This window comes from Salvelinus fontinalis, chromosome 31, assembly GCF_029448725.1.
Source record: "Salvelinus fontinalis isolate EN_2023a chromosome 31, ASM2944872v1, whole genome shotgun sequence".
In the NCBI taxonomy this organism is placed as follows: Eukaryota; Metazoa; Chordata; class Actinopteri; order Salmoniformes; family Salmonidae; genus Salvelinus; species Salvelinus fontinalis.
The window spans coordinates 3,300,030-3,325,092 of record NC_074695.1 but is presented as its reverse complement, the minus strand read 5'-3'; the positions used below and the strand labels follow the sequence as shown (position 1 = coordinate 3,325,092).

The 25,063-nt window shown below is 44.4% G+C and overlaps 1 protein-coding gene across 2 annotated transcripts; it reads left to right on the top strand.

The window, feature by feature from the left end:
• Positions 1 to 836: 836 nt before the first annotated feature.
• On the top strand, positions 837 to 24,068 carry LOC129829428 (selenide, water dikinase 3-like). 2 transcript variants are annotated; one of them, XM_055891118.1, is made up of 8 exons: positions 837 to 1,563; positions 3,556 to 3,659; positions 3,926 to 4,033; positions 10,421 to 10,575; positions 19,620 to 19,710; positions 20,726 to 20,825; positions 21,207 to 21,419; positions 23,263 to 24,068. In XM_055891118.1, the coding sequence occupies exons 1-8, from the start codon at positions 1,278 to 1,280 to the stop codon at positions 23,493 to 23,495; spliced, it is 1,290 nt and encodes a 429-aa protein (XP_055747093.1). In that variant the 5' UTR covers positions 837 to 1,277; the 3' UTR covers positions 23,496 to 24,068. The 2 variants fall into 2 exon arrangements, with proteins under 2 accessions (XP_055747093.1, XP_055747094.1); XM_055891119.1 differs by lacking the exon at positions 837 to 1,563 and adding an exon at positions 3,324 to 3,416.
• Positions 24,069 to 25,063: the final 995 nt, after the last annotated feature.

Below are 25,063 nucleotides of genomic sequence, written 5' to 3'. Positions count from 1 at the left end.
TGTTGTGTGTGTGTGTGTGTGTGTGTGTGTGTGTGTGTGTGTGTGTGTGTGTGTGTGTGTGTGTGTGTGTGTGTGTGTTGGTGCGTTCAGGAACTTTGAAAAAACATGGTCAAATAGTGATGTCAGTGGTTTTCCAGTTGGAGCTTTAGTTTGATCCCAGAGTTTTTGACTGAGAGGTCCGTGGTGGATGACCGTTCAAAACGATTTTTCCCAGTCGGAGCTTGTTTTCCCAAATTCCCAGTTGTCTTAATAAACACACTGTCAACACTAGTCACTTTAATAACGCCACTTTAACAAGGTTTACATATCTTGCATTACTCATCTCAAATGTATATACTGTATTCTATACTATCTATTGCATCTTTGCCTATGCCCCTCTGACATTGCTCATCCATATATATATATACACATTCTAATTCCATTCCTTTACTTAGATTTGTGTGTATTAGGTAGTTGTTGTGGAATTGTTAGATATAACTTGTTAGATATTACTGCATTGTCGGAACTAGAAGCACAAACATTTCGCTACACTCGCAAAAACATCTACTATCCATGTGTATGTGACCAATAACATTTAATAATTTGATGTCCGTGTCTTGAATGTGTGCGCGTACGCGCGTGTGTCAGTGATGTCACTACGCAGAGGACGCCTCTTCCCCGATCGTCACTCTCTCCATTCATATCTACCAAAGAGGGAGAGGACGAGAGAGGCCAACTCGGCGCAAAATCTCTCTCCCTCCAGCAATGTGGCGTTTTTTTTTGTTGTTTCGCTCACCAAGCAAGGAGTTTTTGTATGGAGGTCAATGAGAGTGTCGAATTTGGTCAACAATAAAAATGAATTGCTTATTAGCTAAGTGAGATTTATTTGATCGAATATAAGTTTCGTAATGCATAAACTGTTACTCTTGAACTGAAATAAGTAGGATACGTGACAACCCAAGCATCGTCGAGATGGTTATGCATATTCATGAGATGAGGCTAGTAGCGAAGCGGCTCTCACCTTGAATACAGGCGGTGACGACAACAACCCTATTCAAAATAGGATTACAATAAGGACACGTATCCACCAATCCAAAGAAAGGATAGGCGGGAGCTAGACAGACCGCGGGGCCGATTTGTGGACAACGACTCCTATCGGTAGGACGGAGATACATGTATCTTGTCAGTATATACACAATCTTTGTTTCTATTCATCACACACACGCTTTCTTCTCTTCTCTGTTGCTGGGATCTGAACTAGCTAGCTATCCTCCAAACAGACCGCTAACCTCCCAGCAATGTCAGCTACCTCTCCTCCCACCCCACCGACTGATGCTTCGGCGGGGACAGAAGCATGCTTCCCCCCGGGATACAAGCCTTTCCATCCCGAAGAGCATGGCCTGGACGCCGGCTTCCGCCTGACGGGCTTCTCGGATATGAAGGGATGAGGGTGCAAGGTCCCCCAGGAGACGCTGCTCAAACTCCTGGCGGGACTGGAGCCTCACCGGCCGGGGGAGACCGGGGACCAAGGCACCGATTTCGGACAACTCACTCCCAACAACACCTCCGCTGGCCCCCGACTAGGTACGGTTCTTTAGATACCAAACAGGTAGCTAGCTTGTTAGCATAGCTAGCAAAATTATATTCGTTTTCAAGTAAACTTGTCAAGTTATTTAATGTAGCTAACTCGTTTTTTTTTATTATTAACAAACTAACATAAGCTGATTAGCTAACTATGTCGTGGCTAAGTTAGCAATGCAGCCATATAAGCTAGCTAACAAACAAGTCCCCTCTCTAGCCAACTAGCAGTATGTATGCTAGCTGAAGTCAGGGCTGTCTCCGTGCGTCTTATCTCTTAGCATCTCTGCTGCAAGGCCACATATCTGACTGTTGATGGTGTCTTACTCATCATGCTAGCTATCTGCCGTTAGTAAATGAATAACGTTGGCTAGGTCCACGGTGTTCTAATAAACAGGGGTGAAAGTACTATTTCTTCCCGGTACTGGACCTCCAGAAATGATGGGCCTAATCATAGAATTCCATATATAACCCTTATTAATTCAATAGGATCTCTGTGGGACTATTCATAAAAATGTAATTTAACTTTGAAAATGTATTACATTTTTATTGTGGCATAAACAACCAGTCATGATTTTTTTTTACTCTTTTTATCAATCACTTCAAAGGGCTCCTTTACTCAACTTGGTCTCAGATTAGTTCGTATTATTCTGCACGTAAATCCGAGACACTCCATTTAGTATGATATGTTACGGTTTCGTATGGTATGTATTAGTTTGTGGATGGCCTAGACCAGTGTTTCTTAATCCTGGTCCTGGGGACCCAAAGGCTGTGCATGTTTTGTGTTTGCCTTGGCACTACACAGCTAATTCAAATGATTAACTCATCATCAAGCTTTGATGGTTTTAATCAGGTTTAGCACTAAGGCAACAACTAAAATGTGCACCCCTTTGTGTCCTCGGGATTAAGAAACACTGTACTAGACCCATGTCGTAAGATATGTTACAAATTCCAATTTGTGCTATGTGTTGCAAAATGTACAATATGTTACAAATTCTAGCTAGGTGGCTAACATTAGCTAGCTCGTTTAAAGTTAAGTTAAAGGGTTAGCTAACATGCTAAGTAGCTGCAAAGTAGCTAAAGTTGTCCATGATGTGATTCGATGTTGATGTGGGCGTATAACGTGACGGCTGCTAGACGTTATACCCCCCCCCCCCATCCATCCAACCACCATACATTCATTTTTGCCTTACGTTAAGTTTGGTTTGGTTATTTATCATACTAAAAGGAGTGTCTCGGATTTACATTTTTTTAAATTTAACCTTTTATTTAACTAGGCAAGCCAGTTAAGAATAAATTCTCATTTACAATGACGGACTACCGGGGAACAGTGGGTTAACTGCCTTGTTCGGTGAGACAGAACAACATATTTTTACCTTGTCAGCTTGGGAATTCAATCCAGAAACCTTTCGGTTACTGGCTCAACGCTCTAACCACTAGGCTACCTGCCGCCTCTACACTAACCACTAGGCTACCTGCCACCTCTACACTCTAACCACTAGGTTACCTGCCGCCCCTACTGTACAGAATAATATAATGCTTTGAGACCAGGTTGCAACATTAGGCTACCCACTCATGTTCATCCACTTGCAACATACAGTACCAGTCAAAAGTTTGGACACACCTACTCATTACAGACTTTTCTTTATTTTTGAATATTTTCTACATTGTAGAATAATAGTGATGACATCAAAACTATGAAATAACACATGGATTCATGTAGTAACCAAAAATATATATTTTATATTTGAGATTCTTCAAAGTAGCCACCTTTTGCCTTGATGACAGCTTTGCACAGTCTTGGCATTCTCTCAACCAGCTTCACGAGGTAGTCACCTGGAATGCATTTCAATTAACAGGTGTGCCTTGTTAAAAGAAATTCCACAAATTTACTTTTCTTTCTTTCATCCCCGTTCATAAATCAATCAGTCAATCATTGCATACCATGGTAGCATGAATATTGTTAAATTGTGTGTGTGTGCGTGTGTGTGTGTGAAGGTATAGGCATGGACTCCTGTGTGGTCCCTCTGCGACATGGAGGCCTCTCATTGGTCCAAACTACAGACTTCTTCTACCCTCTGGTGGATGACCCCTACATGATGGTGAGTTCTGACCCCTGACCTTTAACCCCTGACCATTGTAGCCTCCCATCTCCTAACATTTCTTAGGGCAGGCTTTATGCCCCAACTTATATCTGTATGAGTGATTTACATTTAATTTTCTTGTCAAATCGCCAGTTGGTGACCCATCTCTTACAAGATTGTATGTCTCTCTCTCTCTCTCTCTCTTTCCCCACATATCTCCACCATCTCTCGCTCTCTCTCTCCCTCCCCACACCACCCCCCCCCCCCCCCCCCCCCCCCCCCAGGGAAGGATAGCGTGTGCTAATGTCCTCAGTGATCTCTATGCTATGGGCATCACAGAGTGTGACAACATGCTGATGCTACTCAGTGTCAGCCAGAAGATGTCTGAGCAGGTAGGTATTGTTGTGCAATATGATGTTGTTGCCATCCTTATGCACATTCAAATGTTGTAAATCATCTCTGCAGAGCTCTCCCTGTCTTCTGCCGTGCCCTGACTGTATTACTGCTGATGATATCTGGAAATGTGCATGTACACCCTGGCCTATCTACTGTTGCTAGCCCCAATTCCGACTTGTGCTCTGATATGTTTAACTGATTTCTGCTCTCGTAAAAGCCTGTGTTTTCTGCACGTTATAAGAGCCGTTTGAACTTTAAAAATAAAAAAAATCTATCAAAATGCGTTTTTTTGGCAGAAATGCTTTCTGGAATGTTCATGTGCCTTAATAACAAACTTGTATGCCGTCTGTAAATATGAATAACATTGTAAAATTACAAGCCTAGTTGGTTTAGCCATAAGTCAATAAATAAAATATGTATTGCGCGGTAAAATTGCATAAGTTTAAATGTTGCTCTCCAATTCCTGGAGGACCGAGTTTTGAAATCAGTGGAATTAGAGTCTGATAGCTAAAGAGATGGAGAAAACCCCTGTCTCCGGATTACATCTTCAAACTAAGGGCAACCATGGCATCCGTGACAGGAGACGCGTCCATCCATGATAGTCTAGCTAGCTACATTTTTAGACATTACACATTTCTTATTTTGACAAAGTTCATTTCAAGTTAAAGTGTACTGTTAGCTGGCTCGCTAACTAATGTTCGTGTATGATCTTATTATTTGTATCTCAGAGCCATTTGCTAGGCTAGTTATAGCCTAATGTTAGCTAGGTAACATTGAACTTGGTTGGTTAGCTCCCTGCGGATTCATGCAGGGTAGTAACGTCATGAGTTGGGATTATGGTTCATTCATAACCTTTCTGGTTATAACCATTTTCCGCAAGACAAATCTTCCAAAGGTGGTGGAGAGGCAATCTTTTACCAAGGATCATCTTCAGTGCTCGGTTGTCTCCACCAAGTCTGTCCCCAAACAATTTGATTTGCTGGTTTTAAGCATTAAGCTTTGAAATAGATCTTTGTTGACTGTTGCTGGGTGTTATCGTCCTCCATCAGCACCAGCTGTACCCTACCTGCCCTAAGCTCTCTCCTGGCCCCTTACACTAAGTCTGAATTTGTCCTGCCAGGTGACCTAAACTGGGACATGCTTAAACCACCTGACCAAGTCCTAAAGCAATGGGACTCCCTAAATCCTTCTCAGATAATTACCAATCCCACAAGGTATGACTCCAAACACCCAGAAAAGGCTACTCTCCTTGATGTTATCCTCACAAATAATCCTGATAGGTATCAGTCTGGTGTTTTCTGTCATGTCCTTAGTGATCACTGTTTTACAGCCTGTGTTCGTAATGGCTGCTCAGTGAAACGACCTGTCCTGATTTGTCATAGACACTTGCTAAAAAACTTGAATGAACAAGCCTTCCTTCATGAACTGGCCTCTGTAAAATGGTATAGAATCAGCTTGATCCCCTCTGTAACATGGTATAGAATCAGCTTGATCCCCTCTGTAACATGGTATAGAATCAGCTTGATCCCCTCTGTAACATGGTATAGAATCAGCTTGATCCCCTCTGTCGAAGACGCTTGGACCTTCTTTTTTGATATTTTCAGTGGTATTGTTAACAAACACGCCCCCATAAAGAACATGAGAATTAAAAACAGGTTCAGCCCCTGGTTCGACCGTGATCTGGCAGAGTTACTCCACCTCATTTGGCGAAAGGCTCGGCTCACGCACACTCAGGCTGACTGGCTCTCGTTCAGGAAAATGAGAAATGAGTGCACTCAGGCTATCCGGAAGGCCAAGGTTAGTTAAAGGAGCAGTTCTCTCTCTGTGGGTCTCACCCCAAGACGTTCTGGAAAACGGTTAAAGACCTGGAGAATAAACCCTCCTCCTCACAGATGCCCTTGTCCCTTAATGTTGATGATGTGGTTGTTACTGACAAGAAGCACATGGCTGAGCTCTTTAATCACCACCTCATTAAGTCAGGATTCCTATTTGACTCAGCCATGCCTCCTTGCCCGTCCAACATTTCCTCATCTCCCACCCCATCTAATGCGAATAGCCAAGATGCTTCTCCCTCCTTTTCCCCTGCTACAAAGTTTCTCCCTGCAGGCGGTCACTGAGTCCGAGGTGCTAAAGGAGCTCCTGAAACTTGACCCCCCCAAAAACATCTAGGTCAGATGTATTAGACCCTTTCTTCTTTAAGGTTGCTGCTCCTATCATCACCAAGCCTATCTCTGACCTTTATAACCTGTCTCTCCTCTCTGGGGAGGTTCCCATTGCCTGGAAGGCAGCCACGGTACATCCTTTAATTTAAAGGGGGAGATCAATCTGATCCTAACTGTTATAGACCCATTTCTATTTTACCCTGTTTATCAAAAGTGTCGGACAAACGTGACTATAATCAACTGACTGCCTTTCTTGATGCCTATAGTATTCTCTCTGGGACCGTGGAATGATGAACATCAATGCTTTTAGAGATACTTTTGTAACCCTTTCCAGCTTTATGCAAGTCAACATTTCTTTATCTTAGGTCTTCTGAGATCTGTTTTGTTCGAGGCGTGGTTCACATCAGGCAATGCTTCATGTGAAATAGGAAACTCACATAATGTTTTTAATAGGGCAGGGCAGCTCTAACCAACATCTCCAATCTCGTCTCATTGATTGGACTCCAGGTCAGCTGACTCCTGACTCCAATTAGCTTTTGGAGAAGTCATTAGCCTTGGGGTTCACATACCTTTTTCCAACCTACACTGTGAATATTTAAATGATGTATTCAATATAGACAAGACAAATACAATTTGTGTGTTTATTGATTTAAGCACAATATGTTTGTCTATTGTTGTGACCCAGATGAAGATCAGATCAAATGTGATGACCAGTTTATGCAGAAATCCAGGTAATTCCAAAGGGTTCACAAACTGTTTCTTGCCACTCTGTGTTTTGCACGACTGCCATATTGCATCTCCATCCCAAAGGCCTTGCTTGGAACTTCGCCAGACTGCCAAGAACCTTGCCCTCATCCAGGTCAAGGTGGCGAGACACGGTAGTGATGACACCATAGGCCTTGTTGATCTCTGCACCAGACAGGATGCTCCTGCCAGCATACTTGTGGTTCAACATGTACGCTGCGGCGTGTATGGGCTTCAGGCAGAAGTCTTCACGCTTTTTGATGTATTTCAGAACGGCAGTTTCCTCTGCTTGGAGAAACAGTGAAGTGGGCAGGGCAGTACGGATTTCTTCTCTTACATCTGCAAGCAGAGTCTGAACATCAGACAGGATGGCATTGTCTCCCTCAATCCGTGCAATGGCTACTGCTATACGTTTCAGGAGTTTCAGGCTGCTTACCACTCTCTCCCAAAATACATCATCCAGGAGGATCCTCTTGATGGGGCTGTCCATATAGGCAGACTGTGATATGGCCATTTCTTGGAAAGACTCCGTTCCCCTTCAGGAGACTGTCAAACATGATGCCAACACCACCCCAACGGGTGTTGCTGGGCAGCTTCAATGTGGTGCTCTTATTCTTCTCACTTTGCTTGGTGAGGTAGATTGCTGCTGTAACTTGATGACCCTTCACATACCTACCCATTTCCTTGGCTCTCTAGTAGTGTATCCATTGTTTTCAGTGCCATGATGTCCCTGAGGAGCAGATTCAATGCATGAGCAGCACAGCCAATGGGTGTGATGTGAGGGTAGGACTCCTCCACTTTAGACCAAGCAGCCGTCATGTTCGCAGCTATGTCTGTCACCAGTGCAAATACCTTCTGTGGTCCAAGGTCATTGATGACTGCCTTCAGCTCTTCTGCAATGTAGAGACCGGTGTGTCTGTTGTTCCTTGTGTCTGTGCTCTTGTAGAATACTGGTTGAGGGGTGGAGATTATGTAGTTAATTATTCCTTGCCCACGGACGTTCGACCACCCATCAGAGATGATTGCAACACAGTCTGTTTTCTCTATGATTTGCTTGACCTTCACTTGAATTCTGTTGAACTCTTTATCCAGCAATTGAGTAGATAAAGCATGTCTGGTTGGAGGGGTGTATGCTGGGAAAAGAACATTCAGAAATCTCTTCCAATACACATTGCCTGTGAGCATCAGAGGTGAACCAGTTGCATACACAGCTCCAGCAAGACATTCATCAGCATTTCTCTGACTACGTTCCTCCATTGAGTCAAAAACACTTTGGATTCCAGGGGGACCGTGAGCTGTTGCTATCGATAAGGTGTCTGATTCATACATTTTCACCTCAAATAGAAGTAGAGGGACTTTTGTCAGAGGTTGCTTGTTGTGAGCGCTGCGGGAACTTTATGGACTTGGCCAGATGATTTTGCATCTTTGTATTCTTCACATATGATTTGGCACAGTATTTACAAATGTACACAGCTTTTCCTTCTACATTAGCTGCGGTGAAATGTTTCCACACATCAGATAGCGCCCGTGGCATTTTCCTGTAAAGATTAGAAGAAAATGAGTTTAAAAAATCAAATACAGTTCAATGTACAGATAAATAGTTAAGCAACTCCTTTTGTAAGAAGGTTTTAAAATGAAATGTATGGAAACAGGTGAATTAACACTCCTCCGTTAGCAGGCTAAAACCCACATGGTAGCAAACTAACTATAAGAAATTGTTAACAAGTTAGAAATGATTTAAACACACTTTGCTGCAGGCTACTATTTACTAGTTTAAAAAACACATAACGTATGTCTAATAATATATTCACCTCACCCAGTATTGTAATCAAAACTTACCAGAAAGCATGTAGTCCTTGGCTCAGACAGTGTAGTAGTGTGGGCTCAATAGCATCTCATTAGTGTGCAAGATCTTTAGAATTGAATTTGTATTTTTGTATAGGCAAGTCGGTTAAGAACAAGTTCTTATTTACAATGACGGCCTACCGAGGAACTGCCTTGTTCAGGGGCAGAGCGACAGATTTTTACCTTGTCAGCTCGGGGATTCGATCCAGCAACCTTTCGGTTACTAATCCAACGCTCTAACCACTAGGCTACCTGCCACCCCAGAATCAGCTGTACATGTGATGGAAGAATGCACTGTGCATGCAGAGGGTTACAATTCCATTGAATTGAGGATAGTTTAACCAAAATATGCCACAAGACCTAGAATTGCCTTATATGTATCGCACAAAAAAAGTTCACTGTTATAAGCTAACTTTGTTGATGAATTTAAGCAAAGTTCCCCAAATTCCAGGGCTTAACTTCCCATGGAAACATTCCTTGCAACCCTAATTGTTGTCGCCACCTTCTTGCCCTTTGTGCTGTTGTCTCTGCCCAATAATGTTTGTACCCTGATTTGTGTTGCTACTGTATGTGTGTGTGGGTGTGTACACACACTCCGGACTTCAACATTGCTCGTCCTAATATTTATATATTTCTCAATTCCATTCTTTTACTTTTAGATGTGTGTGTATTGTTGTGAATTGTTAGATACTACTGCACTGTTGGAGCTAGAAACACAAGCATTTAGTTAGATATTACTGCACTGTTGGAGCTAGGAACACAAGCATTTAGTTAGATACTACTGCACTGTTGGAGCTGGGAACACAAGCATTTAGTTAGATACTACTGCACTGTTGGAGCTAGAAACACAAGCATTTAGTTAGATACTACTGCACTGTTGGAGCTAGGAACACAAGCATTTAGTTAGATACTACTGCACTGTTGGAGCTAGGAACACAAGCATTTAGTTAGATACTACTGCACTGTTGGAGCTAGGAACACAAGCATTTAGTTAGATACTGTTGGAGCTAGAAACACAAGCATTTAGTTAGATACTACTGCACTGTTGGAGCTAGGAACACAAGCATTTAGTTAGATACTACTGCACTGTTGGAGCTAGAAACACAAGCATTTAGTTAGATACTACTGCACTGTTGGAGCTAGGAACACAAGCATTTAGTTAGATACTACTGCACTGTTGGAGCTAGGAACACAAGCATTTAGTTAGATACTACTGCACTGTTGGAGCTAGGAACACAAGCATTTAGTTAGATACTACTGCACTGTTGGAGCTAGGAACACAAGCATTTAGTTAGATACTGTTGGAGCTAGGAACACAAGCATTTTACTACACCCACAATAACAACTACTAAACACGTGTATGTGACCAATAAGATGAGTTTTGAACCTGATGCTCTCTGTGTGTGTAGCAGGGTGACTGGTCTGCACCACGGCCTGTTAATTCATCAACCCACTAATCTACAAATATCAGACTTTAGACGGACTTCCATGTGACGCAACCTCTCTGGGGCTATGTGACGCGCATGTGTTCCTGGAGTTATGCCTCGTCAGTTGTAACTTGCAGAACTGGGAGCCAGTTGGCCGTGATGAAACGATAACTGTGTGTGTGTGTGTGTGTGTGTGTGTGTGTAGGACCGTGAGCGTGTCATGCCCCTGATGATCCGTGGTTTCCGTGACGCGGCGGAGGAGGGCGGGACTTCGGTGACGGGCGGACAGACGGTGGTCAACCCCTGGATCGTCATAGGGGGCGTGGCCTCGGTCGTCTGCCAACCCAACGAGTTCATCATGTAAGAGAGGGAGTGTTCTGTTCAGACGGGGATCAGTGTGTTATCAGTGTGGTATCAGTGTGTTCTGTTCAGACTGGGATCAGGGTGTTATCAGGGTGTTATCAGGGTGTTATCAGGGTGTTATCAGGGTGTTATCAGGGTGTTACCAGGGTGTTCTGTTCAGACGGGGATCAGGGTGTTATCAGGGTGTTATCAGGGTGTTATCAGGGTGTTATCAGGGTGTTATCAGGGTGTTATCAGGGTGTTATCAGGGTGTTATCAGGGTGTTATCAGGGTGTTCTGTTCAGACGGGGATCAGGGTGTTATCAGTGTGTTATCAGAGTGTTATCAGGGTGTTATCAGGGTGTTATCAGGGTGTTATCAGGGTGTTATCAGGGTCTTATCAGGGTGTTATCAGGGTGTTATCAGGGTGTTATCAGGGTGTTATCAGGGTGTTATCGGTGTGTTATCGGTGTGTTATCAGGGTGTTCTGTTCAGACGGGGATCAGGGTGTTATCAGGGTGTTATCAGGGTGTTATCAGGGTGTTATCAGGGTGTTATCAGTGTGTTATCAGTGTGTTATCAGGGTGTTATCAGGGTGTTATCAGGGTGTTCTGTTCAGACGGGGATCAGTGTGTTATCAGGGTGTTATCAGTGTGTTCTGTTCAGACGGGGATCAGTGTGTTATCAGGGTGTTATCAGGGTGTTATCAGGGTGTTATCAGGGTGTTATCGGGGTGTTATCGGGGTGTTATCGGGGTGTTATCGGGGTGTTATCGGGGTGTTATCGGGGTGTTATCGGGGTGTTATCGGTGTGTTATCGGGGTGTTATCGGGGTGTTATCAGTGTGTTCTGTTCAGACTGGGATCAGTGTGTTATCAGGGTGTTATCAGGGTGTTATCAGGGTGTTATCAGGGTGTTATCAGGGTGTTATCAGGGTGTTATCAGGGTGTTATCAGGGTGTTATCAGTGTGTTCTGTTCAGACTGTTATCAGTGTGTTATCAGGGTGTTATCAGGGTGTTATCAGGGTGTTATCAGGGTGTTATCAGGGTGTTCTGTTCAGACGGGGATCAGTGTGTTATCAGGGTGTTATCAGGGTGTTATCAGGGTGTTATCAGTGTGTTATCAGTGTGTTATCAGTGTGTTCTGTTCAGACGGGGATCAGTGTGTTATCAGTGTGTTATCAGTGTGTTATCAGTGTGTTCTGTTCAGACTGTTATCAGACTGTTATCAGGGTGTTATCAGGGTGTTATCAGGGTGTTATCAGGGTGTTATCAGGGTGTTATCAGGGTGTTCTGTTCAGACGGGGATCAGTGTGTTATCAGTGTGTTATCAGGGTGTTATCAGGGTGTTATCAGGGTGTTATCAGGGTGTTATCAGTGTGTTCTGTTCAGACGGGGATCAGTGTGTTATCAGACTGTTATCAGACTGTTATCAGTGTGTTATCAGTGTGTTATCAGTGTGTTATCAGTGTGTTATCAGTGTGTTATCAGTGTGTTATCAGTGTGTTATCAGTGTGTTATCAGTGTGTTATCAGTGTGTTATCAGTGTGTTATCAGTGTGTTGTCAGTCTGTTATCAGGGTGTTATCAGTGTGTTCTGTTCAGACGGGGATCAGTGTGTTATCAGTGTGTTATCAGTGTGTTATCAGTGTGTTATCAGTGTGTTATCAGTGTGTTATCAGGGTGTTATCAGGGTGTTATCAGGGTGTTATCAGGGTGTTATCAGGGTGTTATCAGGGTGTTATCAGTGTGTTCTGTTCAGACGGGGATCAGGGTGTTATCAGGGTGTTATCAGGGTGTTATCAGGGTGTTATCAGGGTGTTATCAGGGTGTTATCGGGGTGTTATCGGGGTGTTATCGGGGTGTTATCGGGGTGTTATCAGGGTGTTATCAGGGTGTTATCAGTGTGTTCTGTTCAGACTGTTATCAGGGTGTTATCAGGGTGTTATCAGGGTGTTATCAGGGTGTTATCAGGGTGTTATCAGGGTGTTATCAGGGTGTTCTGTTCAGACGGGGATCAGTGTGTTATCAGTGTGTTATCAGGGTGTTATCAGGGTGTTATCAGGGTGTTATCAGGGTGTTATCAGGGTGTTATCAGGGTGTTATCAGGGTGTTATCAGTGTGTTCTGTTCAGACGGGGATCAGTGTGTTATCAGGGTGTTATCAGGGTGTTATCAGGGTGTTATCAGGGTGTTATCAGGGTGTTATCAGGGTGTTATCAGTGTGTTATCAGTGTGTTCTGTTCAGACGGGGATCAGTGTGTTATCAGGGTGTTATCAGGGTGTTATCAGGGTGTTATCAGGGTGTTATCAGGGTGTTATCAGGGTGTTATCAGTGTGTTCTGTTCAGACTGGGATCAGTGTGTTATCAGGGTGTTATCAGGGTGTTATCAGGGTGTTATCAGGGTGTTATCAGGGTGTTATCAGGGTGTTATCAGGGTGTTATCTGGGTGTTATCAGTGTGTTATCAGTGTGTTCTGTTCAGACGGGGATCAGTGTGTTATCAGGGTGTTATCAGGGTGTTATCAGGGTGTTATCAGGGTGTTATCAGGGTGTTATCAGGGTGTTATCAGGGTGTTATCAGTGTGTTCTGTTCAGACTGGGATCAGGGTGTTATCAGGGTGTTATCAGGGTGTTATCAGGGTGTTATCAGTGTGTTATCAGTGTGTTATCAGGGTGTTATCAGGGTGTTATCAGGGTGTTATCAGTGTGTTCTGTTCAGACTGTTATCAGGGTGTTATCAGGGTGTTATCAGGGTGTTATCAGGGTGTTATCAGGGTGTTCTGTTCAGACGGGGATCAGGGTGTTATCAGGGTGTTATCAGGGTGTTATCAGGGTGTTATCAGGGTGTTATCAGGGTGTTATCAGGGTGTTATCAGGGTGTTATCAGGGTGTTATCAGGGTGTTATCAGGGTGTTATCAGGGTGTTATCAGGGTGTTATCAGGGTGTTATCAGTGTGTTCTGTTCAGACGGGGATCAGGGTGTTATCAGGGTGTTATCAGGGTGTTATCAGGGTGTTATCAGGGTGTTATCAGGGTGTTATCAGGGTGTTATCAGTGTGTTCTGTTCAGACTGGGATCAGTGTGTTATCAGTGTGTTATCAGTGTGTTATCAGGGTGTTATCAGTGTGTTCTGTTCAGACTGTTATCAGGGTGTTATCAGGGTGTTATCAGGGTGTTATCAGGATGTTATCAGGGTGTTCTGTTCAGACGGGGATCAGTGTGTTATCAGGGTGTTATCAGGGTGTTATCAGGGTGTTATCAGGGTGTTATCAGGGTGTTATCAGGGTGTTATCAGTGTGTTCTGTTCAGACGGGGATCAGTGTGTTATCAGTGTGTTATCAGTGTGTTATCAGTGTGTTATCAGTGTGTTATCAGGGTGTTATCAGGGTGTTATCAGGGTGTTATCAGTGTGTTCTGTTCAGACTGTTATCAGGGTGTTATCAGGGTGTTATCAGGGTGTTATCAGGGTGTTATCAGGGTGTTATCAGGGTGTTGTCAGGGTGTTGTCAGGGTGTTGTCAGGGTGTTGTCAGGGTGTTGTCAGGGTGTTGTCAGACTGTTATCAGACTGTTATCAGGGTGTTATCAGGGTGTTATCAGGGTGTTATCAGGGTGTTATCAGGGTGTTATCAGTGTGTTCTGTTCAGACGGGGATCAGTGTGTTATCAGACTGTTATCAGACTGTTATCAGACTGTTATCAGACTGTTATCAGTGTGTTATCAGTGTGTTATCAGTGTGTTATCAGTGTGTTATCAGTGTGTTATCAGTCTGTTATCAGTCTGTTATCAGTCTTATCAGTCTGTTATCAGTCTGTTATCAGTCTGTTATCAGTCTGTTATCAGTCTGTTATCAGTCTGTTATCAGTGTGTTCTGTTCAGACGGGGATCAGTGTGTTATCAGTGTGTTATCAGTGTGTTATCAGTGTGTTATCAGGGTGTTATCAGGGTGTTATCAGGGTGTTATCAGTGTGTTATCAGTGTGTTATCAGTGTGTTATCAGTGTATTATCAGTGTGTTGTCAGTCTGTTATCAGTGTGTTGTCAGTGTGTTATCAGTCTGTTATCAGTGTGTTATCAGAGTGTTCTGTTCAGACGGGGATCAGTGTGTTATCAGTGTGTTATCAGTGTGTTATCAGTGTGTTATCAGTGTGTTATCAGTGTGTTATCAGTGTGTTATCAGGGTGTTATCAGGGTGTTATCAGGGTGTTATCAGGGTGTTATCAGGGTGTTATCAGGGTGTTATCAGAGTGTTCTGTTCAGACGGGGATCAGTGTGTTATCAGTGTGTTATCAGTGTGTTATCAGGGTGTTATCAGGGTGTTATCAGGGTGTTATCAGGGTGTTATCAGGGTGTTATCAGGGTGTTATCAGGGTGTTATCAGGGTGTTATCAGGGTGTTATCAGGGTGTTATCAGGGTGTTATCAGTGTGTTATCGGGGTGTTATCGGGGTGTTATCGGGGTGTTATCGGGGTGTTATCAGTGTGTTATCAGAGTGTTCTGTTCAGACGGGGATCAGTGTGTTATCAGTGTGTTATCAGTGTGTTATCAGTGTGTTATCAGGGTGTTATCAGGGTGTTATCAGGGTGTTATCAGGGTGTTATCAGGGTGTTATCAGGGTGTTATCAGGGTGTTATCAGTGTGTTATCAGGGTGTTCTGTTCAGACGGGGATCAGTGTGTTATCAGGGTGTTATCAGGGTGTTATCAGGGTGTTATCAGGGTGTTATCAGTGTGTTCTGTTCAGACTGTTATCAGGGTGTTATCAGGGTGTTATCAGGGTGTTATCAGGGTGTTATCAGGGTGTTATCAGTGTGTTCTGTTCAGACTGTTATCAGGGTGTTATCAGGGTGTTATCAGTGTGTTCTGTTCAGACGGGGATCAGTGTGTTATCAGACTGTTATCAGACTGTTATCAGACTGTTATCAGACTGTTATCAGTGTGTTATCAGTGTGTTATCAGTGTGTTATCAGTGTGTTATCAGTCTGTTATCAGTCTGTTATCAGTCTTATCAGTCTGTTATCAGTCTGTTATCAGTCTGTTATCAGTCTGTTATCAGTCTGTTATCAGTCTGTTATCAGTGTGTTCTGTTCAGACGGGGATCAGTGTGTTATCAGTGTGTTATCAGTGTGTTATCAGTGTGTTATCAGGGTGTTATCAGGGTGTTATCAGGGTGTTATCAGTGTGTTATCAGTGTGTTATCAGTGTGTTATCAGTGTATTATCAGTGTGTTGTCAGTCTGTTATCAGTGTGTTGTCAGTGTGTTATCAGTCTGTTATCAGTGTGTTATCAGAGTGTTCTGTTCAGACGGGGATCAGTGTGTTATCAGTGTGTTATCAGTGTGTTATCAGTGTGTTATCAGTGTGTTATCAGTGTGTTATCAGTGTGTTATCAGGGTGTTATCAGGGTGTTATCAGGGTGTTATCAGGGTGTTATCAGGGTGTTATCAGGGTGTTATCAGGGTGTTATCAGGGTGTTATCAGAGTGTTCTGTTCAGACGGGGATCAGTGTGTTATCAGTGTGTTATCAGTGTGTTATCAGTGTGTTATCAGGGTGTTATCAGGGTGTTATCAGTGTGTTATCAGGGTGTTATCAGGGTGTTATCAGGGTGTTATCAGGGTGTTATCAGGGTGTTCTGTTCAGACGGGGATCAGTGTGTTATCAGGGTGTTATCAGGGTGTTATCAGGGTGTTATCAGGGTGTTATCAGGGTGTTATCAGGGTGTTATCAGGGTGTTATCAGGGTGTTATCAGGGTGTTATCAGTGTGTTATCGGGGTGTTATCGGGGTGTTATCGGGGTGTTATCGGGGTGTTATCGGGGTGTTATCAGTGTGTTATCAGAGTGTTCTGTTCAGACGGGGATCAGTGTGTTATCAGTGTGTTATCAGTGTGTTATCAGGGTGTTATCAGGGTGTTATCAGGGTGTTATCAGGGTGTTATCAGGGTGTTATCAGGGTGTTATCAGGGTGTTATCAGTGTGTTATCAGGGTGTTCTGTTCAGACGGGGATCAGTGTGTTATCAGGGTGTTATCAGGGTGTTATCAGGGTGTTATCAGGGTGTTATCAGTGTGTTCTGTTCAGACTGTTATCAGGGTGTTATCAGGGTGTTATCAGGGTGTTATCAGGGTGTTATCAGGGTGTTATCAGGGTGTTATCAGTGTGTTCTGTTCAGACTGTTATCAGGGTGTTATCAGGGTGTTATCAGTGTGTTCTGTTCAGACGGGGATCAGTGTGTTATCAGTGTGTTATCAGGGTGTTATCAGGGTGTTATCAGGGTGTTATCAGGGTGTTATCAGGGTGTTGTCAGGGTGTTGTCAGGGTGTTGTCAGGGTGTTGTCAGACTGTTGTCAGACTGTTGTCAGACTGTTGTCAGACTGTTGTCAGGGTGTTATCAGACTGTTATCAGACTGTTATCAGACTGTTATCAGACTGTTATCAGACTGTTATCAGACTGTTATCAGGGTGTTATCAGACTGTTATCAGGGTGTTATCAGGGTGTTATCAGTGTGTTCTGTTCAGACGGGGATCAGTGTGTTATCAGTGTGTTATCAGGGTGTTATCAGGGTGTTATCAGGGTGTTATCAGGGTGTTATCAGGGTGTTATCAGGGTGTTATCAGGGTGTTCTGTTCAGACGGGGATCAGTGTGTTATCAGACTGTTATCAGACTGTTATCAGTGTGTTATCAGTGTGTTATCAGTGTGTTATCAGTCTGTTATCAGTCTGTTATCAGTCTGTTATCAGTCTGTTATCAGTCTGTTATCAGTCTGTTATCAGTCTGTTATCAGTCTGTTATCAGTCTGTTATCAGTCTGTTATCAGTGTGTTCTGTTCAGACGGGGATCAGTGTGTTTTCAGGGTGTTATCAGGGTGTTATCAGGGTGTTATCAGGGTGTTATCAGGGTGTTATCAGGGTGTTATCAGGGTGTTATCAGGGTGATATCAGGGTGATATCAGTGTGTTATCAGTGTGTTATCAGAGTGTTCTGTTCAGACGGGGATCAGTGTGTTATCAGTGTGTTATCAGTGTGTTATCAGTGTGTTATCAGTGTGTTATCAGTGTGTTATCAGTGTGTTATCAGGGTGTTATCAGGGTGTTATCAGGGTGTTATCAGGGTGTTATCAGGGTGTTATCAGGGTGTTATCAGGGTGTTATCAGTGTGTTATCAGTGTGTTGTCAGTGTGTTGTCAGTGTGTTGTCAGTGTGTTGTCAGTGTGTTGTCAGTGTGTTGTCAGTCTGTTGTCAGTCTGTTGTCAGTCTGTTGTCAGTCTGTTGTCAGTCTGTTGTCAGTCTGTTGTCAGTCTGTTGTCAGTCTGTTGTCAGTCTGTTATCAGTGTGTTCTGTTCAGACGGGGATCAGTGTGTTATCAGTGTGTTATCAGGGTGTTATCAGGGTGTTATCAGGGTGTTATCAGGGTGTTATCAGTGTGTTATCAGAGTGTTCTGTTCAGACGGGGATCAGTGTGTTATCAGTGTGTTATCAGGGTGTTATCAGGGTGTTATCAGGGTGTTATCAGTGTGTTATCAGTGTGTTATCAGTGTGTTATCAGTGTGTTATCAGTGTGTTATCAGGGTGTTATCAGGGTGTTATCAGGGTGTTATCAGGGTGTTATCAGGGTGTTATCAGGGTGTTATCAGGGTGTTATCAGGGTGTTATCAGGGTGTTATCAGAGTGTTCTGTTCAGACGGGGATCAGTGTGTTATCAGTGTGTTATCAGTGTGTTATCAGTGTGTTATCAGGGTGTTATCAGGGTGTTATCAGGGTGTTATCAGGGTGTTATCAGGGTGTTATCAGGGTGTTATCAGTGTGTTATCAGTGTGTTATCAGAGTGTTCTGTTCAGACGGGGATCAGGGTGTTATCAGGGTGTTATCAGGGTGTTATCAGGGTGTTATCAGGGTGTTATCAGGGTGTTATCAGGGTGTTATCAGGGTGTTATCAGGGTGTTATCAGGGTGTTATCAGGGTGTTATCAGTGTGTTATCAGGGTGTTCTGTTCAGACGGGGATCAGTGTGTTATCAGGGTGTTATCAGGGTGTTATCAGGGTGTTATCAGGGTGTTATCAGGGTGTTATCAGGGTGTTATCAGGGTGTTATCAGGGTGTTCTGTTCAGACGGGGATCAGGGTGTTATCAGGGTGTTATCAGGGTGTTATCAGGGTGTTATCAGGGTGTTATCAGGGTGTTATCAGGGTGTTATCAGGGTGTTATCAGGGTGTTATCAGGGTGTTATCAGGGTGTTCTGTTCAGGGTGTTATCAGGGTGTTCTGTTCAGACGGGGATCAGTGTGTTATCAGGGTGTTATCAGGGTGTTGTCAGGGTGTTGTCAGGGTGTTGTCAGGGTGTTGTCAGGGTGTTGTCAGGGTGTTGTCAGGGTGTTGTCAGGGTGTTATCAGGGTGTTATCAGGGTGTTCTGTTCAGACGGGGATCAGTGTGTTATCAGGGTGTTATCAGGGTGTTGTCAGGGTGTTGTCAGGGTGTTGTCAGGGTGTTGTCAGGGTGTTGTCAGGGTGTTGTCAGGGTGTTGTCAGGGTGTTGTCAGGGTGTTGTCAGGGTGTTATCAGGGTGTTATCAGGGTGTTATCAGGGTGTTATCAGGGTGTTCTGTTCAGACGGGGATCAGTGTGTTATCAGGGTGTTATCAGGGTGTTGTCAGGGTGTTGTCAGGGTGTTGTCAGGGTGTTGTCAGGGTGTTGTCAGGGTGTTGTCAGGGTGTTGTCAGGGTGTTGTCAGGGTGTTATCAGGGTGTTCTGTTCAGACGGGGATCAGTGTGTTATCAGGGTGTTATCAGGGTGTTGTCAGGGTGTTGTCAGGGTGTTGTCAGGGTGTTGTCAGGGTGTTGTCAGGGTGTTGTCAGGGTGTTGTCAGGGTGTTATCAGGGTGTTATCAGGGTGTTATCAGGGTGTTATCAGGGTGTTGTCAGGGTGTTGTCAGGGTGTTGTCAGGGTGTTGTCAGGGTGTTATCAGGGTGTTATCAGGGTGTTATCAGTAGCCTTGATGTTAGAGAGTCGGGCCAAACAGGATCAATTCTAATGGAGTTTCCTGGTATCAATACTGTATCTTACTATGTGTGTGTAGGCCAGACAGTGCAGTACCGGGGGACGTGTTGGTGCTGACCAAGCCTCTAGGAACCCAGGTAGCTGTCAACGCTCACCAGTGGCTGGACCAGGTACGGTACCATACTGCTGTCTATCTGCTGGCTGGACCAGGTACTGTACCATACTGCTGTCTATCTGGTGGCTGGACCAGGTACTGTACCATACTGCTGTCTATCTGCTGGTTGGACCAGGTACTGTACCATACTGCTGTCTATCTGGTGGCTGGACCAGGTACTGTACCATACTGCTGTCTATCTGGTGGCTGGACCAGGTACTGTACCATACTGCTGTCTATCTGGTGGCTGGACCAGGTACTGTACCATACTGCTGTCTATCTGGTGGCTGGACCAGGTACTGTAGCATACTGCTGTCTATCTGGTGGCTGGACCAGGTACTGTACCATACTGCTGTCTATCTGCTGGCTGGACCAGGTACTGTACCATACTGCTGTCTATCTGCTGGCTGGACCAGGTACTGTACCATACTGCTGTCTATCTGGTGGCTGGACCAGGTACTGTACCATACTGCTGTCTATCTGCTGGCTGGACCAGGTACTGTACCATACTGCTGTCTATCTGGTGGCTGGACCAGGTACTGTACCATACTGCTGTCTATCTGGTGGCTGGACCAGGTACTGTACCATACTGCTGTCTATCTGGTGGCTGGACCAAGTTGGTGATAGACAGACCAGTATGCTAGAATATCTATCTGGTGGCTGGACCAGGTACTGTACCATACTGCTGTCTATCTGGTGGCTGGACCAGGTAGGTGATATTCTAGCATCCTGGTCTGTCTCTTCTCTTTCTCTCCGGAGAAGTCAGAGGCTTCTTTAGATGTTTCTGTGGTGTCCAACAATTAGGATGTCTCATTGAAAGAGGTAAATAATCTCTATTCTTCCTCTTTCGATCCCTACTCCTCTCTTTTTCGTGTGTGTGTGTGTGTGTGTGTGTGTGTGTGTGTGTGTGTGTGTGTGTGTGTGTGTGTGTGTGTGTGTGTGTGTGTGTGTGTGTGTGTGTGTGTGTGTGTGTGTGTGTGTGTGTGTGTGTGTGTGTGTGTGTGTGTGTGTGTGTGTGTGCGTGCGCACAGCCAGAGAGGTGGAATAAGATCAAGCTAGTGGTCTCTAAGGAGGAAGTGGAGCAGGCCTACCAGGAAGCCATGTTCTCCATGGCAACACTCAACCGCACAGGTAACACACACACACTAATATAACAGGTAGCCTAGTGATTAAGCGCATTGGGCCAGTAAACGGAAGGTCGCTGGTTTGAATCCCCGAGCCATCAATTAAGGCAACACCCCCCCCCTCCCGCACCTCTCTGATTCAGAGGGGTTGGGTTAAATGTGGAAGACACATTTCAGTTGAATGCAATCAGTTGTACAACTGACTAGGTACCCCCCCCATCCCCCCCCACACACACACACTAACTTAACACAACACACACAGACACACACACACTAACTTAACACAACACACACAGACACACACACACTAACTTAACACAACACACACTAACTTAACACACACTAACTAGTGTGTAACAACCCACTGTGTGTTTGTGTGCGATCACAGCGGCAGGCCTCATGCACAGGTTCCAGGCCCACGCTGCAACAGACGTGACTGGGTTCGGGTTGCTAGGGCACGCCCGTAACCTAGCGACGATGCAACGTGCCGAGGTAGCTTTCGTCATCCACAACCTCCCCATCATTGCCAAGATGGCCGCCATCAGCAAGGCCTATGGAAACATCTTCAACCTGCTGGGGGGGACGTCCTCGGAGACATCTGGTAGGAGACGAGGCCGACGTGACCAAAATATCACCTCACAATATGTTTAACTTTTGACGTTATTTTATGTTTTTGAGTAATCAAAGTTATTAATTTGCTTTGTGAATAGTGAGTGATCCCAGGGTACCAACACGCATTCAGAGTGATTTCGTTGGGTCTTTCTCTATTCTGATAGTTCATACTGTTTTTATTCATTTATTTACCCCGTTTTTTATCCCCCGGTTTCCTGGTATCCAATTGGTAGTTACAGTCTTGTCTCCTCGCTGCAACTCCCGTACGGACTCGGGAGAGGCGAAGGTCGAGAGCCGTGCGTTCTCCGAAACACGACCCAACCCAGACGCACTGCTTCTTGACACAATGCCCACTTAACCTGGAACCCAGCCGCACCAATGTGTCGGAGGAAACACCGTGCACCTGGCGACCGTGTCAGCGTGCACTGCTCTCCGGCCCGCCACAGGAGTCGCTAGTGCGTGATGGGACAAGGACATCCCAGCCTGCCAAACCCTCCCCTAACCCGGACGACGCTGGGCCAATTGTGCGCCGCCCCAATTGTGCGCCGCCCCATGGGTCTCCCGGTCGCGGCCGGCTGCGACAGAGCCTGGACTTGAACCTAGAATCTCTAGTGGCACAGCTAGCACTGCGATGCACTTGGGAGGCCTGTTGTTATACTGTTTAATCAAATTTCAACCAAAGGTTTCTAATTTGAGATTTCTACACTGCCACGTAAGGGCTCCACAGTGTGGGCAAAAGTATCTAGGCCTTAATTTTGACCAAATATTGCAATTAGATCAAAACACGAGTGAATTGTTGGAATCATGGAAATAGAATGATTATTCTATAGTCAGAATGTAATACTGGGCACTTTGAAAACAGTTTTTGACACGACAACGAATGAAAAAGCCAGGGAGGCGTTCATAGCAATTAGAATACTAGTAGGGTGTCTATGGAGGCACTATTGTGACAAGGTAGGAACCAAAGTGTTGGTCAGTGTATAGGGACCCTATACATTTGACTTGTCATGCTTATGCATATAGGTTAATTTACATAACTTTGTGTAATTAAATTGGTGCGTATTTTCGTTAGTGGTTATGTAGCCTATCTTATTCAGCACACAACATACTGTTGCTACAGCTGTTGCTACAGCTCCTCAAACGGCTCTTTCATTGCTGCGGGAACGAAACGTGCTTTAATCAACGTGCCCAATCAATGCTCAACAATTCTAACTGCAATCGCGTGTTTTGATGGCCACGATTTAAAAATAATAGCTATTTTTATTTCTCAACTGGTAATTGAAGCGCGCTTCCCATTCGCCATTCAAGTACATAGGCAATGGTAGGCAGGCTTGAGCATGTCACACGTTTGAAATATGCAGTATGCATTTTGAAAACGTATACTTCATTGTTTGGAACCTGAAAGTTTTTATTTCATATTATGAGGCATGTCTTACCTTGCTTCAAAGTAGCCCAGTCAAAATGTTGTAATGGTGGGAGGTTAGCATGTCTTGGGGGTATGATATAAAATGCTAACCTCCCCTGTTATTGTAATGGTGAGAGGTTAGCATGTCTTGGGGGTATGATATAAAATGCTAACCTCCCCTGTTATTGTAATGGTGGGAGGTTAGCATGTCTTGGGGGTATGATATAAAATGCTAACCTCCCCTGTTATTGTAATGGTGAGAGGTTAGCATGTCTTGGGGGTATGATATTTGTGCTCTGTAGCTTATTCACTCATCATTATTCACAATTAATTCAGGGTTATCTTTAATCATGTTGAAGTATTTAGGAACATTTTATTCTTATTTAGAATAAAAGTTACGATACGTTATTTCTGGTTCATCCTGTAGGTGGCCTTCTAGTAAGTCTGCCCAGAGAGCAGGCGGCCCGGTTCTGTGCGGAGGTGAAGGGTCAGGGGTCTGGGGGTGGAGCCTGGATCATCGGCATCGTGGAGAAAGGAGAACGCGGCGCTCGCATCATCGACAAACCACGCATCATCGAAGTCCAGCCCAGAGGGACCGCTGCAGCCAATCAGGAGAACAGCAGCTCTACTAGTCCAGCTCCGGGCGATACGCTGTCATAGACTCTCCCTCTTACGTGTTGCTGTCCATCTCTTCCCCCTGTTTAGCCACAGGAGCTACATGCCAAAACACCGAACATGGAGTGGGAATGGACAACACTCCAAATGGTTCCTCTTTTAAATTAAATTAACATTCCAACAGTTTTCCCTCCAATCAGTGAATGGGAAATAGATCAAGTTGTGTATGTGATTTTAGAGTGTGGGTCAGAACATTCTTCTGGTGAAACTTTTGCCATTGTGGGAGTAGTTGGAAAAAAATGTCTATTTATTGTGTTTCTATTGGATATTTGGCTTGTCTATCAGGATGTGTGGCTCCACCCATTGGTTCAGAGGCAGGGTTGAGCAGCTCTCTCTGGACCAATGGGGTCGTCCGGTATGTCCTCTGCCAGCTGACTGGCTGCTCAGCTCAAAGCCCCCTCCTACCTGTTTATGAAGCTCCGCCTTCCAAACCTCAGCCAATGGGGCCAGGCGGAGTGGATGTCTCTCAGGAAGGGGGTGGGGCTCATGTGCTGGGTTCCAGCCATTGGCTGTGTGTTTCTGGAGAATTCACAATCAATAAACCGATCATCAACTCTCTGTACTGTCTCTTTGGTACTTCCGGTGTGTGTGATTTAAAATTAATGTATTTTTTTAGGACAGTGGGGTACAGAATGATTAGTGGTGGAATACATTAGATTATTGGTCCTCTGTATATCAGTTGGTTGAGCATGGCGCATGTGACCATCCATAAGATGTACTGTATGCATGACTGCTTTGGATAAAAGTGTCTGCTATATTATGGCATCACCGTCTTCTAACCCGAGAGACCCGGAAAAAGATCCGTCTGTCGCTGGCTACTTCAGTCTGCCTCGCTTTCCAACCACTCTGAACAGAGACGCAAATAAAATGAGAATAGCAGCAACTGTTGGAGGACAATGGAAGTTGATTTAAAAATGACTTTATTGTTAATTTTGTTGGTTAGCTAGCTAGCGAAAATTAGCCATATTAGTAATAGACATGTTGACATCAGTCAAAACCAGACATGGTATCATTAAGTTGAAACAAGCTTCCTAACGACTCCCCACATTGCAGCTTCTTGTCGGTGAGCACGGTGAAATGAACGGTTAAATGCACACAACAATGCGACTGTGGACTGTCCCGTTTGTTTACATGCGTTACATCCTGTACATGGACACATCTTTAATCAGGCTACTGATTAATACATGCAGAAAATCGCCAATCAAAATAAACGTTCTGGCACAGTGACTGTGTTATTTTTTGCTTAGACTTTTTGATTCTGAGTTCGGACATATACCGTTTATTTGAAATATAAGATGCATACTCAGTTTCTCCGAAATCACTTCACTCGCGCAAAGAGGGAGGCGTTGGTGCTGGCACAAGCGCATATTAAATCTGTTTCCATGTTTTAATATTTCCAAAGATTGCTCAGAAAACCAGATGTTTTAATCGGTGTATGCTTACTTCGATTATGACCTTACGCCGATTAAGATAAACAGAGTAAGGAGTTTACATGATTAATGCCATACTCTGCTTTCTGCCATATTCAGTTTAATATGGAATGCTGCTTTCAT